This window comes from Gopherus flavomarginatus, chromosome 9, assembly GCF_025201925.1.
Source record: "Gopherus flavomarginatus isolate rGopFla2 chromosome 9, rGopFla2.mat.asm, whole genome shotgun sequence".
In the NCBI taxonomy this organism is placed as follows: domain Eukaryota; kingdom Metazoa; phylum Chordata; order Testudines; family Testudinidae; genus Gopherus; species Gopherus flavomarginatus.
The window spans coordinates 88,625,469-88,643,470 of record NC_066625.1 but is presented as its reverse complement, the minus strand read 5'-3'; the positions used below and the strand labels follow the sequence as shown (position 1 = coordinate 88,643,470).

Here is an 18,002-nt window from a genome sequence, read left to right as displayed (position 1 = left end):
ATTAAAACTCTGTCTGTTTTAAACAGTCTCAAAATCACTTCCCCTTTCTCTAGTGTCAAATCTACTAACTCTCCAGACTTCCCCAGGCAGATAAGACCTGCCACTTTTGCACTGTTTAGAAAAACAAAACCAAGCACGTCTTTCAATCCTCCTTTATACACCATAAAAGCAGACAAGACTAATTCTAGTCACTTTCTGAACAAACTGGCCAGTCGGGATATAAACATCAACATCTTTTACAGAGCAAAACCTGTTGCAATTTGCTCATAGAGCTCACAATTCAAAAATTAACTTCCTCTCTTGCCCAGCAGCAAAACCCTATCAAGATTGTGACTTATTATAAATAAATATCCCCTTCTGTCCCTTCTAAACAACCTCATTAGATATTAGTGACTCTGTGGGCTTGTCTCTAAGTGTTGGTATTTAAGCACAGCATGAGGTCCATTGCAATCTACTGGGGATTACCAAGCCTTTTATACTCAACCTGGAGTTGTTTCATTATTGAGTCTGACCTAAGGCTGAAGGCGACCTCAAATTAGACAGAGGAAGAGTCTGCCCCCGGTTTCCTGCTCCTTTATAAACCCTTCTTGTGCAAACGCTCCTTCAAGAATTCTGAAATGGTGAGCTTGTTGCAGGAGAGATCTTTTTATTAGAACTAGTGTGTGCGCCTAGCTGATTAACAGCTGTTGCTGGTAGTCGGAATCCAACCCGCAGCATGGATCAGGTCTTGTATCCATGGCAGCAGGGTATTTATTACAGTTCCTACCACTCTCCACCCAGGATTGGCGGACTTTAGCCCTTAATCAAATAGAAAAGTAGGAGAACACAGGGACTGACTCTCTGACCACCAGATATAAAACAAAGGGGGGGAGATTCTTTAGCAAATGGTGAGTGACAAACATTTTTGATCTATTTGAAACGTGCCTTATTGTGCTACATTCAGAAATTGAACTTTTTCTTCCCCTCTTTCCTGTTTCTGCTACAGGCAAAATTTCTGTCCCAGGATCAAATTAATGGTATGTACAGTTGCTTTTTAATTAGCAGGATGAGTTTAACAAGTTTGCCGCTAGCGGCGTTTCTCATTAAAGGGCCTCATTCTGGGGAGTTTACTTTGTTGTTTAACATTCTCATAATTCTTGAGGTGAACTGTCTCTGCTAGCTAATGTGTTTTAAAAGATGCAGTCAGCCGGAGACGTCCTCTCTGCAGTCGGCTGCTGGGATGGGGTGCAGTTTGGGCTAGCAAAGGAAAGGGAGCAAGAAACTAGAATAATCGTACAAAACATTTGTATATATTGTTCTTAAAATTGAAGAATGCTGGATTTCACGGGGAAAGAGGTTTTACTCCCCGCCCCCAACCCTTTAACATTACATCTCTAGACAAAAATAGGGGAGAGAGGATATTTAAAGCAATAATTTGAGATACTGACGCAGTACTGTAAAGCTTTGGACCTCAAGCAACCCCCTAGAAAGGCAGGAGAAGGCTGGTTTTGTGAGCAAAGCACAGGATGGAGGCAGGAAGGCCGAGTTCTAATTCTCACTTCTTCCTGCGTGACCCTTGGCAAGTCACTTACCACATCTGTGTTTCTCTCTCTCAGAATGGCCACAACAGCTATCTGCCTTATTAACCACTTGGAAAGAGCAGCGGGACCCTTGACTGGGAGGCTAATAGAAACATTGGTTTGATTATATTAACCCAGGGTGGGAGCAGGCCCAGGGATTAGAGGGTGCTGTTTTGGAGAGGTAGGCAGACAGCGAAGACAGGGGATACCTAGGGGAGCGAATGGCATGAAGCAAGCAGCTGCTGCTGGCCCTGCTAGCAAGCGAGGAGGATCAGAAAGGGACCCATAAGGGTGGGAGAAGGTCAGGTTATGCAGGAGCTAGAGATCCAGCTCTGAGAAGTGCTGGAAATCTTTCATCTCTGAGCAAGTCCCCCTGCACCACTTAATTCTTCATCCTGACACAACAGGAAAGCACTGGGGGAGGGACACACAAAACTTTGGCCTTTGAGCAGAGTCAGTTGGTCCAGAACTGTTTACAGAAAGCGTCTTTTGAAAGGCAAATCAGATACAACTAGGACAGGCTTCCTTACACCCCAGGTACAGTTTCCTGCCCTTTGGAGCATGTCTCTTAGCTGGAGCTGGTAGGAACATGTCTCAGGGAAGGTACCGCCGTGGCATTGTCTGCTCAACCACTCACAAAACTCTGCCCTTTAACTCCAGGAAAGAGTTCGTCACAGTACAACCCCCATCACCAGCAGTCACAAGATAGAAAGAGGTTGGGCTCCACGTAGCCCCCTGTACCCCCAGGGTAGCTCAAGGAACTGTACAAATTAAAAATCTAATGCTGGTGTGTGTCAGGACCGAGTAGCACAGCAAACAGGACAACACACAAGCTCCCATTGCCCAGGACAGCGCGATCTGCTGCTAAGGTTATTTTTATTAAAATATCTGTAGTTCAGAATTCAATTCACAAAACACAGCAGAACTAACATGCACACACGACAGCAGGTCAGTCAATGGTGTCCTCTAGGGCCGACAGCAGCCACTAGTTCTGTCTGGAGACTGGCCTAGGTTAGCAGAGCGCTGTTTCTTATCACTGAGTCTCAGGGCAAGGCCTCCAAATGCTTGTGAGTGCAGTAAAAAGAACTAAAGAAGCCGCGTTTCCACTGCGTTAAAAGAACTAAAGAGGCCGCGTTTCCATTGTGTGACGCATGTTGCATTTCTCAAAACAATGGCCCAGCACCAAGCACGTTGCTGGCATTGTCTCTCGGGGTGCAGTCCTAGCCCCATGAAGTCAATGGCAGGTTAGCCATTCGCTCTAAGAGGATTTCACCTCCAGAAACCGGGGGGTCTGGGCTCACCTTCGGCCTGGGATTGCGTGGGCTAAATCCCCCACCTGGGATGGGTTAGACCATTTTGGGGGGGTCTGACTAGCATAGCTCAAGTGTAAAACCTACCTCTGCTCTTCCTTCTCCTGGGAAAAAACAGCATTCATGCCAATGTTCAAATTCAGAAGGCACATTGGAAAGAGCATGGCCCATTAGCCACTGCAGAGCACCCACACAGCGAGCAAGTTTCACAGTCCCCACGAGGCACAAGAATCTCACCTCATCCAAAGGACACACCTCATGCATTGTACACACTGCACCATGACTGAGCCATTCACTGCTGACTCTAGTCCCTTAGCTTCCCCCGCAACACTGCATTTGTGGCATGAACTCTTAATGGTGGGTGCAACAAACCCACTAGTGCCAAGATGGTTAATTTACTTTTGCTCAGTCTTCGCATTTGTCACAAAATCTGTCCAGCTGCACTCTACAGCCCCAATTCACATGATCCTAATTAGCAGAGAGTAATCAGCCTGCAAAAACCAACATACAGGCTCACCTAATTGCGCAACAGAAAGTGCCGAGATGAAGCTGCTGGAAAACAATAAGGAAGCTTGCTTATTGCTAAAGCACTGACCTGCTCCATCAGCCCAACTAGTTAAATCCAGACTTACTTTATTAGATAAAGGCATCAATCTTTAGAAATTAAGGATCCATCTTCACCGACAAATTGACTGTTCTTTAGCCTAATCTGAGGAGATAAGATGACTGAGACAGTATGGACCTAATAAAATCTGCTACTAATCAGATCCTCACATAGCTGTGGCAAGGTTTTAACCATCTTCTCAAACCATCCCTCTGTTTTCTATGATTCCATGGCTGTGAAGTTTCCACCTTTACTCCAGCCCCTGCCACAGAATCTAAACTCTTATTTCTAGCCCTTAAAGCTGCCAGGGTAACCTTCGAATGCAAGCCGATGCAGTGAATGTCTGCCAGTCTCCATACACAACAAAGCTGAGGAGAAGTGCTCCTATTCATCTCAGGGCAGAGTTAATCTTGAATTCCGTTTCCATCATGAGACAATTGGGAAGAAGGTGAGAAAAAGGTTAGCGAGACTAGCGCATATATTTGTTTTGCCGTAGCCCTGGTCATGGGTCAGAATCTCATTTTGATAGATGCTCTACGAACAAAAAACATGGATGTTACCACAGAGATCACCCCTACTCCACAGAATGGTATTTTGGCTTGGTAGTAAGTCGCAGCATCACAACTGACATCTTTCAGTACAGTTTAAAATGACGACATCACAGCACTGTGTGTCTAGTTCCCTGTTTTCCCTTTGTTCATTTCCTTCGGTTTGTCATCAAGCCATGGGTCCTTTGGGAATCAGAGGGAAAAGGAGTCAGGGAAGTGAGCCGTTTGTCTCTGTAGGTTTCTCTTAGTTGTTCAGAGAATGTCGGTCAATTGTTTCAACACCACAATCCTCTTTTCATTAGTATTCCACCCAGTAGATCTAGACAGTTAAGTGTTTAAAAAGCTATTTCCCAAGCAGAGATCCTTTGCTCTCCGATGAATGTTTAGGAGCTCAAGAACTCCATAGCTTGTTAGTGTGAATATATTAAAGGAGGCTTGAGTTGCTAGGGGTCATGGAATTCACTGTTCTGTACTCCTACTCCAAATGAGTTTGTTCCCAGGACCATCTAAAGACTCCCTAACATCTCACCACTGGATACAGGATCATAGAATCATAGGACTGGAAGGGACCTCGACAGGTCACCTAGTCCAATCCGCTGCACTCGTGGCAGGACTAATTATCTAGACCATCCCTGACAGGTGTTCGTCTAACCTGCTCTTAAAAATCTCCAATGTTGGAGATTCCACAACCTCCCTGGGCAATTTATTCCAGTGCTTAACCACCCTGACAGTTAGGAGGTTTTTCCTAATGTACAACCTAAAGCTCCTTTGCTGCAATTTAAGTCCATTGCTTCTTGTCCTGTCCTCAGAGGTTACAATTCTTCTCCCTCCTCCTTGTAACAGTCTTTTATGTACTTGAAAACTGTTATGTCCCCTCTGAGTCTTCTCTTCTCCAGACTAAACAAACCCCATTTTTTCAATCTTCCCTGATAGGTCATGTTTTCTAGACCTTTAATCATTTTTGTTGCTCTCCTCTGGACTTTCTCCAATTTGTCCACAGCTTTCCTGAAATGTGGCACCCAGAACTGGACACAATACTCCAGCTGAGGCCTAATAGCGTAGAGTAGAGTGGAAGAATTACTTCTCGTCTTGCTTACAACACTTCTGCTAGTATAGCCCAGAATGATATTTGCTTTTTTGGCAACCGTGTTGCACTGTTGACTCATACTTGGCTTATGGTCCGCTATGACCCCCAGATCCCTTTCCCTGGTACTCCTTCCTAGGCAGTCGTTTCCCATTTTGTATGTGTGCAGCTGATTGTTCCTTCCTAAGTGGAGTACTTTGCATTTGTCCTTATTGAGTTTCATCCTATTTACTTCAGACCATTTCTCCAGTTTGTACAGATCATTTTGAATTTTAATCCTATCCTCCAAAACACCTGCAACCCCTCCCAGCTTGGTATCATCCACATACGTTATTAGTGTACTCTCTATGCCATTATCTAAATCACTGATGAAGATACTGAACAGAATCGGACCCAGAACTGATCCCTGTGGGACCCCACTCGTTAGGTCCTTCCAGCATGACTGTGAACCACTGATAACTGCTCTCTGGGAATGGTTTTCCAGCCAGTTTTGCACCCACCTTATAGTAGCTCCATCTAGGTTGCATTTCCCTAGTGTGTTTATGAGAAGGTCATGCGAGACAGTATCAGAAACTTTAATAAAGTCAAGATATACACCTCTACCTCGATATAACGCTGTCCTCGGGAGCCAAAAAATCTTACTGCATTATAGGTGAAACTGTGTTATATTGAACTTGCTTTGATCCACCAGAGCGCGCAGCCCCACCCCTCCGGGGCACTGCTTTACTGCGTTCTATCCAAATTCATGTTATATTGGGTGGCATTATATTGAGGTAGCCGTGTACTACATCTATCGCTTTTCCCTCCCATCCACAAGGCTTGTTACCCTGTCAAAGAAAGCTATCAGGTTGGTTTGACATGATTTATTCTTGACAAATCCATGCTGACTGTTACTTATCACCTTAGTATGTTCTAGATGTTTGCAAATTGATTACTTAATTATTTGCTCCATTATCTTTCTGGGCACAGAAGTTAAGCTGACTGGTCTGTAATTCCCCGGGATATCCTTATTTCCCTTTTTATAGATGGGCACTAGATTTGCCCTTTTCCAGTTTTCTGGAATCTCTTCCGTCTTCCATGACTTCTCAAAGATAATCGCTAATGGCTCAGATATCTTCTCAGTCTGCTCCTTGAGTATTCTAGGATGCATTTCATCAGGCCCCGGTGACCTGAAGACATCTAACTTGTCCAAGTAATTTTTAACCTGTTCTTTTCCTATTTTAGCCTCTGATCCTACCTCATTTTCACTGGCATTCGCTATGTTAGACGTCCAATCACCACCTACCTTCTTGGTGAAAACAGAAACAAAGAAGTCCTCTGTCATTTCCATATTTTCTGTTATTTTTCCCCCTCATTGAATAATGGGCCTACTCTGTCCTTGGTCTTCCTCTTGCTTCTAATGTATTGTAGAATGTTTTCTTGTTACCCTTTGTGTCTCTAGCTAGTTTCATTTCGTTTTGTGCCTCGGCCTTTCTAATTTTGTCCCTACATACTTGTGTTACCATGCTGTAAGATGGTCCCTGTTGCAAGGGAGAAGCAGCTCCATGGGTGACTTGGCACATTGGTAATTTAGGACAGCCACTTCCCTACAGAGCCCACCATGGGATGGATTGGCACCGCCCACTCTGCTCAAGAATCCACTCACATCATACCCTGGCACTTCTGTCTTCTCCATTCCCTGGCTGACATGCTGCTCTGTCCTCCATTTGTTCTCTCCTCCGCCATCTTATTTTCTTGAATTCTCTCCTATTCTTTATTCCTTCTGTTCTATTCTTTTTTTGCCCCCTCCCCCATAGCCATCCTTTTCCCATTTCCCAGAAGGCAACGATGCTGCATAGGGGCACATGGCACCCTTGGGGCCACTCCACAAGCTACTCTCTTGTCTGAGTCGAGTGCCCTGGGAGCAGAGCGGAAAAGATTGGCCAACAGGCTGATATCTGACACTCTGCATCATGAACTGGAGAACTGGTCTGAAGACAAGATGAAATTTGGTGAAGCCAAGTACGAAGTATTTCACATAGGAAGGAAAAAGCAAATGCACAACTACGCAATGGGGAGTAACTAGCTAGGTAGTAATACTGCTGAAAAGGACCTGAGGGTTACAGTGGATCACCAATTGAATATGAGTCAACACTGTGATGCACTTTAGAAAAAGGCTAATAGCAGTCTGGGGTGTATTAACAGTAGTGTCACATGGAAGACCCGGGAGATAACTGTCCAGTTCTACTAGCACTGGTGAGGCCTCGGCTGGAGTACTGTGTGTCATGGGTGCCATGCTGTAGGAAAATGTGGACAAAACGAGAGAGTCCCAAGGAAAGCAACAAAAATGATACAAGGTTTAGAAAACCTGACCTATAAGGAAAAGTTAAAAAACTGGGTCGTGTTTAGTCTTGAGAAAAGAAGACTGGCGGGGGACCTGGGAACAGTCTTCAAATATGGTAAGGAATGTTATAAAAAGAGGACAGTGATCAATTGTTCTCCCATGTATACTGAAGGTGAGGCAAGAAGTAACAGTCCGCAGCAAGGGAGATTTAGATTCGATATTAGGCAAATTTTTCTAACTCTCAGGGTAGTTAAGCTCTGGACTAGGCTTCCCATGGAAGTTGTGGAATTCTCCTCACTGGAGGTTGGACAAATTCCTGTCAGGGATGGTCTAGGGTTACTTGGTCCTGACTCAGCGCGGGAGACTGAACTTGATGACTTCTCAAGGTCCTTTCCAGCCCCACATTTCTGCTAGACGGAAAAGGCCATCCACCACTTTGACCACAAGTTCAGGAACTGTATTTAAGGACAATCCCCAACTGCTCCTTTTCTCTATTCCCATCTCCCCTTTGGAAAGGTCTGGTAATGTATGTGTACACACACGCACGCACACACACACACCTCCCAACACGGAGTTCAGGTAGTCATTTGATGCGTTAGCTACAAGGGTTGATGAAATGCTGAAAGAGTTTAAAACTCTGACCAAGTCAATTGGTCATTTTGCAAGTTTAAATAGTCTAGCTGCTTTTTCCTCCTGACTAGTAGATTGCAGGGAAATTTCACTTTCAAACTCAGACAATATTGGACGGCAACACACATCGGTTTTTGTTTTTAAACTAGAATTCAAGGAATGCTTTTCTCTATATGACAAGAAACAAAAAGGCAAGATAAATGCCAGCGACCTAATCACAGTGATGCGGTGCCTGGGAACCAGCCCAACTCCGGGAGAGGTAGAGACACATCTTCAAGGGCATAAAATTGGTAAGTAAAATAGATCCAGACTGCAAGGATTGTTACAACAAGACAGATGACATGTAGAGCTCTCAATCTGACAATAACCAAGTGAAAAGTAGGTCTAAAATATTCAACAAGGAGGACCCCACGCAAACTAGCAGAAGAGGAAGAAGTTGGACAGGATGGTATTTGTTAAGATTCAACTTTTCTGATGTCGAGACACTATAGTAATAAAAATGAGCAAGGCAGGAATCTAGGTAGATTTGGGTCTATTGCCTGGGCTATCTCATCTTACAGGATAACCAGAAATTGGTCATAAGCATGGTCAGATGTGCCAGATGATAGATAGGAAGGGCACATTTAGAAGACTTCACAGACCAGTCCAGCACAGGTATCAAAATGGTGCCATAAGGACATCAAGAGGAGTGGGGAAAGGAGACAAATGCTTAAGAAAATTGTGCTGTCACAGTTGTGTTGAGCTGCAGCCCTCCTGAGATCAGAGAGTCCTGTCAAACCAGGCTAGGAAGGTAACAGAAAAGGCCATTTTCAACTCCAGATGTCTCTAAAAAACACAAAGTGGGGGTCAAAGAAGAGTCATGAACAGAGGTGGTCTGCACCAAACCATTGTGGGATAGGGGCTGAGTGTCTAACAAGGCTACAGAATTGTTATAAAGATCGGGCTCCTCCAATGACCAGGGGAAGCATCCATACACAGATGAGCTGAAATTTGGTTCAGGCCCTTGTCCTGAGACAAAAGTTACTCCTCAGAAGTGCCCCTATGAGGTGGCACTTGGCAGTATACTCAGGTGGAGGCAGCACTGCCACCAGTTTTAATTATTCTTTCAATTCATACTGTGCACAAGAAAGGTGCCTGCCCTGAACTCTGGGTGCCCTTAACACTCATTTTAAACACTCAACTGCAGGGTGACCAGATAGCAAGTGTGAAAAATCAGGATGGGGGGGAGGGGAGAGGAATAGAAGCCTATATAAGAAAAAGACCCAAAAATCGGGCATGTCCCTATAAAATTGGGACATCTGGTCACCCTACCCAATAGACTTGTGAAGAACCAGACTCTCAATTAACCCTACACAGCCAGGAGTGGCGCCAGGGTTTCTGGTGCCCTAGACAGAATTTGGGAGGCAGCATTTTGTGCGCTCCCCACAGGGCACACGGGAGCTTCCGGTTCCTCTCCCATCATGCAGCCAAGGAAGGACCCTCCGCCGAAATGCCGCAGGCGACAGCAGTAGTCATTGAGTTGCTCAATTGCCTGCCACTGTTTTCCGCGGCACATTGGCAGAAGGTCCTTCTTCGGCGGTGCAACGGGAGCAGAACCGGAAGCTCCTGTGCACCCCACGGGGAGCATACCAAATGCCGCCTCCCGAATCCTGGCACCCTACGACCGCCTAGGGTCGCCTAATGGAAGCGCCAGCCCTGTACACAGCCCTGATCCTTATTACCACATGCTGGGACCCAAAGACGTTGCCATCAGCTAGGATGCTGAGAAGTCTCCTAGCTTGGTGGAATGCAGGCAAGCCCTGGCTAACAGCCTGGAGATGAGCATCTCACCTCACTGACATGGCAGAGGCCTAGCACAGCGTGAGGATCTCAGAAGGGAAGCAAGGCAATTCCTATTTAGTAAGATGAGGTTTGCCAAGGGGTGGGAGCACATCAGTCTGTGGAACAGCCCTGCAAGGTAGGGCCTCAGCAAGAGACAAACTGCCTGGATCTGGTGCATGCAAACAAGGAGACACAGCTAATCTAGCTCAGGGAAGTAGTCCGAGCTCTCAGAGGAAAGGGAAAGAGCAAAGGCTGGAGGAGGCTGGGCTGATGGAGCACGTATATGCCAGCAGCTAAACAAGAACATGTGTTGTTTTGTGTCGTGTTTCCAGAGAGAAAGGCAGAACTGGATTTTTCCACTTTCCTGACCATAATGTACAGGCAAATGCAGCAGGAAGACCCTGGGAAGGAAATCCTGGCGGCTCTAGCAATGATGGACAAGCAGAAGAAGGGTTTCATCACCGCTTCCGAGCTGAAAGCCAAACTCACCAGGCTGGGAGAAAAGCTCTCGGAGGATGAAGGTACAGCATCAAATGGCAGCATACATTCAACACCTTTCTAACCTCCCTCTTCTCCCTCCACCCAACCCCCACTGGAGTCAGATATGAGATCACAAACACCTGTGGGTGGGTACCATGTCACCTGCCTCTGCCAGTGATCTTCACCCTAGAAGGGCTGGGTCACGCAGTTAGTTCATGGTAGAGCAAAGTCACGGGGTCACGATCCAACCACGGTACAGTGTGCTGACATTGCATCATGAGGCTTGCATTATGACATTGTGTTGTCACAACTCTAGGTCATCACACTAATGCCAAACATTGTTGCAACATAGGGTATCACTGAGTTGCTCTTTGGAGGGGAGGGATAGCTCAGTGGTTAGAGCATTGGCCTGCTAAACCCAGGGTTGTGAGTTCAATTCTTGAGGGGACCACATAGGGATCTGGGGCAAAAATCAGTACTTGGTCCTGCTTGTGAAGGCAAGGGGCTGGACTCGATGACCTTTCGAGATCTCTTCCAGTTCTAGGAGATAGGTATATCTCCAATTATTATTTTATTTATTATTATTCTTTTTCTTCTCTTCTTACTGCCTTCTGATCCAGCTAGTCATCGGTACCGTTCTTACATGAGGCAGAAGAGGAGAGCAACCCAAATCACAAGGGCCACATGCTGCTTCATAGCCCCAAGCTAAGGCTTTGCTCTAAATCATAAACAAGCCGCTGCCTTATTGTCCATAAATATTTTGTTCATCTCAAGTTAAAGTTGACTGGAGGCAAGGAAGAAGTATAGAGGAGTTACTTACCTGGCAGCAGATAGTCAGAACAGATCCACACTCTTGGGATACACCTGCAGAAAAGATAAACCCTTTCATTAGGCACATTAATGCTCTTTGAGAAAAAGGAAGGATATTTTATGCCATCGTCTGGGCTTTAAATTAACACTGGTACAAATCGAAAGTAATTCTAGGTGAGTTATTCTCCATTCACACCAGCATAACTGGGGGCCCAGATGGGCAGAGGTTGGCACTTTGCAGCAGTAATCAGAAGGTGTGGATTAAGAGCCATGCTGAAGAAAGAAGAGATCATTTACCATTCTTTTCCCTCAGAGGTGCCCATCGTCTCCTGAAAGTAACTATTCTTTGTAGGATAAACTGTCCTTGTCCCCACAGGGGTCCTGGGAAAGCTTCATCGAGAGATCCTCCAAGCTACACCCAAGGGGGTCTGGATGCTCTCAGGGAATTCTGTTTGCTCTGAGGAGGGTCAGACCAGCTTAGAAAGAAGCAAAGAGAGGGCTCATTTTGACTTACTGCTCTCAAAAGATCTTTATTCTTTTAAACATCCTGTGACAAAGTCAGGCTGGAAGGCTGCTCGAGGGTGCTGGGAAGTGAGTGGGCGTAAGCCCCAGAATGTTAAAGGCCCTCTTCCCTACTAGCTGAGACGGGGTTAATACATCAGGTTAATGAGGAACACCAGATTCCAACTCAGGCCTGCCTGAGGCCTTTAAAACCCCTCCTCTGGTGAGAGGAAAGGGGGAAGAGAGAGACAAGCTGCTGCCAGGTTAGTGGCAGTAGGAAAATAACCTTCTCCAGGGTGGGAGGCTGGGCTCCCTCCTATAGGAGAAGCTGCCAAACCTGAGGCCTGCTGGGAGTGGGGGGGGTGAGGACTGACACCACAGGGCAACCAACAGGGTGGCACCCTGCAGCAGGGCGGAGGCAGAGAAAGGTACCCCCTGGGTTTTCCTTTGTTTATGAGACGGTTTCCTTTTTGTTTGGTGGAGGATCAACCCTTAGGCCAACCTTCAGGCCTACCCTTAAAGTACAACCAAGGGAGAAGGCAAACCCTGCCATTGAGTGGGGCTGATTACCCCAGGCCTGCCATTGCCAGAGGGGGAACAACTAAATCTGGCCAGACGAAAGAGGTGCCTTGCCACAATCCTTAGTCAAAAATCTGCCTCCAGCAATTGCAAGAGCTCTCAGGGGGCAACAAAAATGATCTGAAGATGTTTTTATGTGGCTGATTTTGCCTCAGCCTTTTACAATCCTCTGAAAAGCTTTTTCTGCTTCAAATGTCATATGCATTGTCCGTGGACAGAAGCTTTTGGGGGGAGGGAGGTCTAAGTTTGAGAGAAATCAGACAAGCCAAAATTTGCCAAATGCCATCACCACCAGACAGTTCAAATGTTCATACTTGTTCACTCAGAAATGGATCCACATTTGGCTGCTGTTCTCCCAAAACTCCAGCACATTTTGCCATATTCCTGGAAAGAGGCTCTCTAGCTCTGACGTTATTCAATCCCTCTCTGTAGTGGTCCCTCACTCTCCAGTGGGGAGGGAGGCCAAGCTGCCTCGTCATCGGGGCACTAGTCTTTGGGCTCCAGCCGCACGGGCAGGGCCGAGTCCTACGCAGTCTGTGGTTCTGGGCCCGTCTAGCAGAGACGGGCACACCACAGTAGTCTGGGGGTCCTGTGCCTACCCATAGGCGGGACAGTGCCCAACGTAGTCTCTAGCGATACCAATTAACCGCCTGGGCCCTGGCCCTCGGGGCGGGGCTGGGCTGATAGCAGGCTGTAGCCTAAGCCGCCAGCAGGCAGCAAACACAGTCAATAGATCTAGCCCTTTGGGGGCTCCAACAAGCGGTGAGCACCCAGCAGGCAGTCTAGGGTGCTGGCAGGGGTGTTGACAGAGCACAAACCTCCTGGCCTAAGGTGGGGAGTCGGCCACCGAGGCTGCAGTGCCAGGGGGATGCAGGCCCGCCCTACTCCACCGCGTCCCTGCCCAGGGCCCTAACAGTGTCAGAGGGGTCTGGCACTGGGTCGGCGGGGATCCAGCTGCAATACACCGACCCAGACGCGGTCAGCCCTGTAGCCGGCCAGTTGGCAGCTGCCCCTGGCCTACGTCCTACCTCCCCAGGGTTTGGTCCCTCTAGCCTCCACCAGTCCTTGGGCTACACAGCTGGCAGTAGTCCCGGCAACTCCTCATCTGGGTCCGTCCTGGGTGCCTCAGCAAGACAGAGGCATCTGTCTCCTCCGCTGGCTCCAGCCCAAGTGAGCTGCAGAGCCCTCCCTTTATAATTCCTGCCCCGCCCTGGTACTTCCAGTGAGGGGCTAGGATGGGTTTGGCTCTGCCCACCAAGGGAGTGTAGTGCTTCCTCACTCTCCAGTCCAGAGGGAGGCCACTCTGCCTCACTACTCTCTCATACTAGGAACTTTAGAAAGACCCATCTAGAATCTGGCAGATTTGGTAAGATTTGCTTAAAACCCAAGTCAACAGACTTTGTGTGCACATCCCCAGGCTCTTCACTGGCACACGAACTGCCCTTCTTAATGCTAAAGTGGAATTTAAATTGAATAGGTGCAGGTTTAGCACCACTCCCTCCATTTACCATCATTAACTAAATCAGTTTTCAGGGAGATGTCTCAACAAGACAGCACCTCTTTAGAGTAGCCCAGTTAGAGTATTCTGGAATAGCAGCTCATGCACGTTTTTGCGTCTAAAACAGGTTAGTTATAATACAAGTTATTGTTAAAAGCTGAACAAAAATAGTGAAAAAAATTCTGGAGGCATTAGCCAGAATTAAAAACATCCCAGGTAGTACTGCGGTTATCTATAGTGAGCCACACTTCACATTCGAGTAGAGACACAGTTTGCCAGCTAAATTACAATGCACTATAGATTTTAATGAAGCGAGCAGCGGAATAAGAAATCCACTCAAGACCTTGTCTTGACACAATGAACTCAGCTTGTTAAGCTGCAATAAATATTTCATGCTGCGACAGACTCAATTTCAAAAGCATCCACTATGTTCAGTAACTACTGGCATGTGGCTTCATTTGTGGTGTGGCTTAAAGTGGGCTTTTAAAACCTTCCTCTCTCCAGTAAAATATTGTTTTCCATTTTCCAGACAGGAATGAACAAAAGTTACCCTGGTGCAGTATTTAAAATGCTGCGCGGCTTAGACTGCAGTGGGTTTGTTTATCCCTTTTTAAAGGTGTATAGTTACCATGAGGACAGTCTCTTTGAAAGAAGTATTAGATCTCTTGATCACACAAAGAACAGTTACTTACCTTACAGTAACTATGGTTCTGCAAGATGTGTTGTCCAGATGGATTCCACTCTTGCAGTCCTAGGAGGTAAGAAGGAACAGAGGGACAGTTGGACCCACTCTGCTCTTGGGTTGGAGGGTGCAGGTGTGGCCCCAACACAGTGCTGGCCCAAAGAATCTGATCCTAGGCATATGGGGCACATGCACACGAACAGTATGTCTGCACAGCAACTAGACACCCGCGGCTAGCCCGTGCTAGCTGATTCGGGTTCATAGGGTTGTTTCACTGTTGGATCCCAGGTTCTAGGACCCTGTGGGGTGGGAAGGTCCCAGAGCTCAGGCTCCAGTCTGAGCCTAGATGTCTACACTGCAGGGAAATAGCCCCAAAGCCTGAGAGTTTTTCTTTGCTGTGTAGACGTCTCCCAAGAGTGGAACCCAGGTGGACAATCCCTCCATCACACGGCATGGCTACTCTTCTGCCTTCTTCCCCAGAAATGTCATGGACTCCAGTGGGGGTGTCTTCTCCATACCCTGGTGTTTTAAGTTCCCGCCACCATTTCCACAACAATCCCTGTGCAGCAGTCTATTTATAGCACCAACAGTGCTTTCTGGCTCTCTCCCCAGGACCTGAGGGGAACAGTGGTCTCCCTGCCTTGAGTCCTCTATGTAACTGGGCTCGCCTCCCTCTCTTTGGCACTTCCTTCCATCAGCATTGTCACTGTCCCCCAAAGACATTGGCTTGGCAATTTATCCCTAGCACCCACGGCATTGCTAAAGCTATATTAGAATTCTGGTTATAAAGCCATAATGAAATTCCTCTTGGTTTCAAACACTGATGGCCTCTCCATAGGACAAAATGGCACTGGTGTTTCTAAGGTGTGAATTTAAACCAATTTTGTTAAACCAGTGCAATCCTCGGCATGGACACTTATTTTGGTTTAAGTGTGGTTTAGTTTAAGTCAATAGGGAATAAGTTTACATTAAACCCAAATAAGCCACTCACACTGAAATAAGAGTGCGTCCACACAGCGACTGCAGCAATTTAAAAATTGGTTAGTTAAACCGGTGAAAGTTTCCTATGTAGGTAAGGCCTGCGAATCAGATCCTCACTTGGTGCAAGTCAGCTGAACTCCATGGGCTTTAATTGAACTACAATTTACGTGAGCTGAGGAATAACCCTCTGTGCTTGTGTTTCCTCTGTTAGCATCCACTTCTCTATTCCAAATGCTGAACTCAGTATAGACCAGTCACTAAATACTTGAAGTAACTAATTCAAATTTTGATTTAACAACAAAAGCCAGATTTTTAACATCATATTTAAATACAGGAAATTGAAGGAAGATGACATAATACTTAAAATAAATTGAACTGAGATTGTTACATTTTGTTATTTACAGTAGATGACCTTCTAAGAGAAGCTAAAATTGCACCAAATGGGATGGTGAAATATGAAGAATTCATCCACACCATCACCCTTCCTGTTACAGACTACTGAATTTCAGAATGACAAGACTGCCTCGGGTGGGGAAAAGGGCAAGCTTTTCCAGCTTATGTTTTCCTGGGTCACTTTTGGGCTCACTGGAATTAGCACTGCTTGCCTTTAAGGATCTATATTTTGCCTTCTTAGAGTGAAATGTTTATGTCTGAACAGGTTTTTCCCGTTGCAAGGCCTGGCCACACCTTCCTTGTCAGTTGGAATGGAGCGTTCATGTCAAACACTGGATGTAGTATTTTAAATGAATTGAATGCCATGTTACATTGCATAAAGCTTATCATGCTTAAAAACCCACTCATTGGTAATTAGCATTTTAAAAACACGTTATAAAGAGGACAGTTTTTGCAGAGCAAAATCAGCTACCTACCTTAATGTCACAGGGAGATGGTTCTTCTTGAGAGTAAAAGAAAGAACAAACAGGTATTTGGTCTGACTCTGTGAGCCTGTGGTATCCAACTATTCCCTGTGTCTGAGGTATCCTAGGGTGCTTGACTATGCTACCCATAAACTTTGACAAGTTTGGAATGACCATGCATATCGCTCACACCACTGCCTGGATACACACAACCTACTGATCAGTCACTTGCTGTTATGGAGAAGCCGAGCCAACACACCAGAGGGAAGGGGAGCTCAGAACCCTGTTGGCTATCTGGATGAGGACAGTGGTCAAGCAGATAGATGTGAGTTCTTCCAAAAAATCACAGCAACATGAGCCATATTACTCTTCAAGCATGATAAGGGGTTCCCTGTGCAGCATCACTTCACTCATCCAGATTCTTGGGGAGTGGAAGACAAAGATCTCCATACTACCATGCTTATGACTTTTTATTAATTAGGAAGCTACTTCAACTTGCAATTTCATAGGAAATCTCCATAAAGTTGAAAACTTGTCTCTCTCCATGAAGTTGGTCCAATAAATGATATTACGTCACCCACGTTGTCTCTCTGTGAAGTTAAACACCCACTGCGACTCCTGAGGCAGGAGAATATGGGCTTTGCATAAGAAATCTCAATCCTATGAAGAAAAGAGCCACAGTCCTTGGCTGAGACGCTGTGGGATAACTGCCCAGAACATACTCCTAAAAACACTTCGGCAGTGTGGACACAATACAATTGTGATGGCAGAAATGTGCAGACCAGTCAGGGTTGTAAACTAGGATGATCAAACTTTCAGTGGAGTGGGCTGAATTTCAGGACTACATAAATGCCTTGGTGCCCAGCAGATCTGCTGTCAATGGGAGGTTGGCACAGACTGTGGTCTTTATCTAGTAACTGAACTTGTAATTGTTATCTCTTCAGTACATTGGCAAGATAATATACTCCCTGCTAGGATCACTATTTCTGTCCATTGGTGCTCTTCCTCCCCACTCCTCCTTTCTTCCCTGCAACTCTGCAATTCCCATCCTCCTCTCATTCCCTTTATCAGATGATCAGCAATGAAGTAGTTAATGTAGATATCCGCGTTATGCTTTAGAGTTAATTCCCTAATGTATCTAAGATGAGGTGGGGGAGATGTCGTTGTTTCCGACTGCCTGTAGACTCAGGAAAACTCAGTATATTGATTTATACTCTTCACATTTGAGTTCTTTCTTCAGCTATTAAAGCCAGAAACTTTCATTTTTAAAAAGTGTAAAAAGATTCTGCACGTGAATATTCCATCTAAATACATCAAATGGGTTGGATCCATGTTTGACTGGGCTGGACCATTTCAGTTCATTAAAAATTTAAGTTTAGGCCCTCTACATACACCTTTTACCCCAAGTTTTGTTAATCAGTCATAGAAACCTTGTTTGTGCATCCCCACCTGCCGTGCTAATCACATTTGTATCAATGCCTTCTAGTAGATCTCTCATGACACAGTAGATTGCCCATGACACAGAATGCCCAGAGGACATGGACAGTGGCATAAGGGGCCATGTACACTCGCTTATATTACTGAAGGAAGATTACCAATTACGTGAACATCGTTATTGGGTCCTGCTCATGTTGCAAAACAGTATGTTGAAGTGGTTATTGGGTGACAACTATGTGAGAGTCTAGGCCTCAAGCAGGGGCAAGACACAGAGCCAACCAACCATGGTTACTAATCA

At 46.0% G+C, this 18,002-nt stretch overlaps 1 protein-coding gene across 4 annotated transcripts; it reads left to right on the top strand.

Moving 5' to 3' along the window:
- The first annotated feature begins 498 nt into the window (after nt 1-498).
- Nucleotides 499-17,396, top strand: CALML4 (calmodulin like 4). 4 transcript variants are annotated; one of them, XM_050967621.1, is made up of 6 exons: nt 499-620; nt 986-1,016; nt 3,766-3,921; nt 8,208-8,348; nt 10,212-10,400; nt 15,815-17,396. In XM_050967621.1, the coding sequence occupies exons 4-6, from the start codon at nt 8,282-8,284 to the stop codon at nt 15,910-15,912; spliced, it is 354 nt and encodes a 117-aa protein (XP_050823578.1). In that variant the 5' UTR covers nt 499-620; nt 986-1,016; nt 3,766-3,921; nt 8,208-8,281; the 3' UTR covers nt 15,913-17,396. The 4 variants fall into 4 exon arrangements, with proteins under 4 accessions (XP_050823578.1, XP_050823576.1, XP_050823577.1 ...); XM_050967619.1 differs by lacking the exon at nt 3,766-3,921; XM_050967620.1 differs by lacking the exons at nt 499-620; nt 3,766-3,921 and adding an exon at nt 673-887 and having other exon boundaries at nt 15,818-17,396.
- The last annotated feature ends 606 nt before the right edge of the window (nt 17,397-18,002 follow it).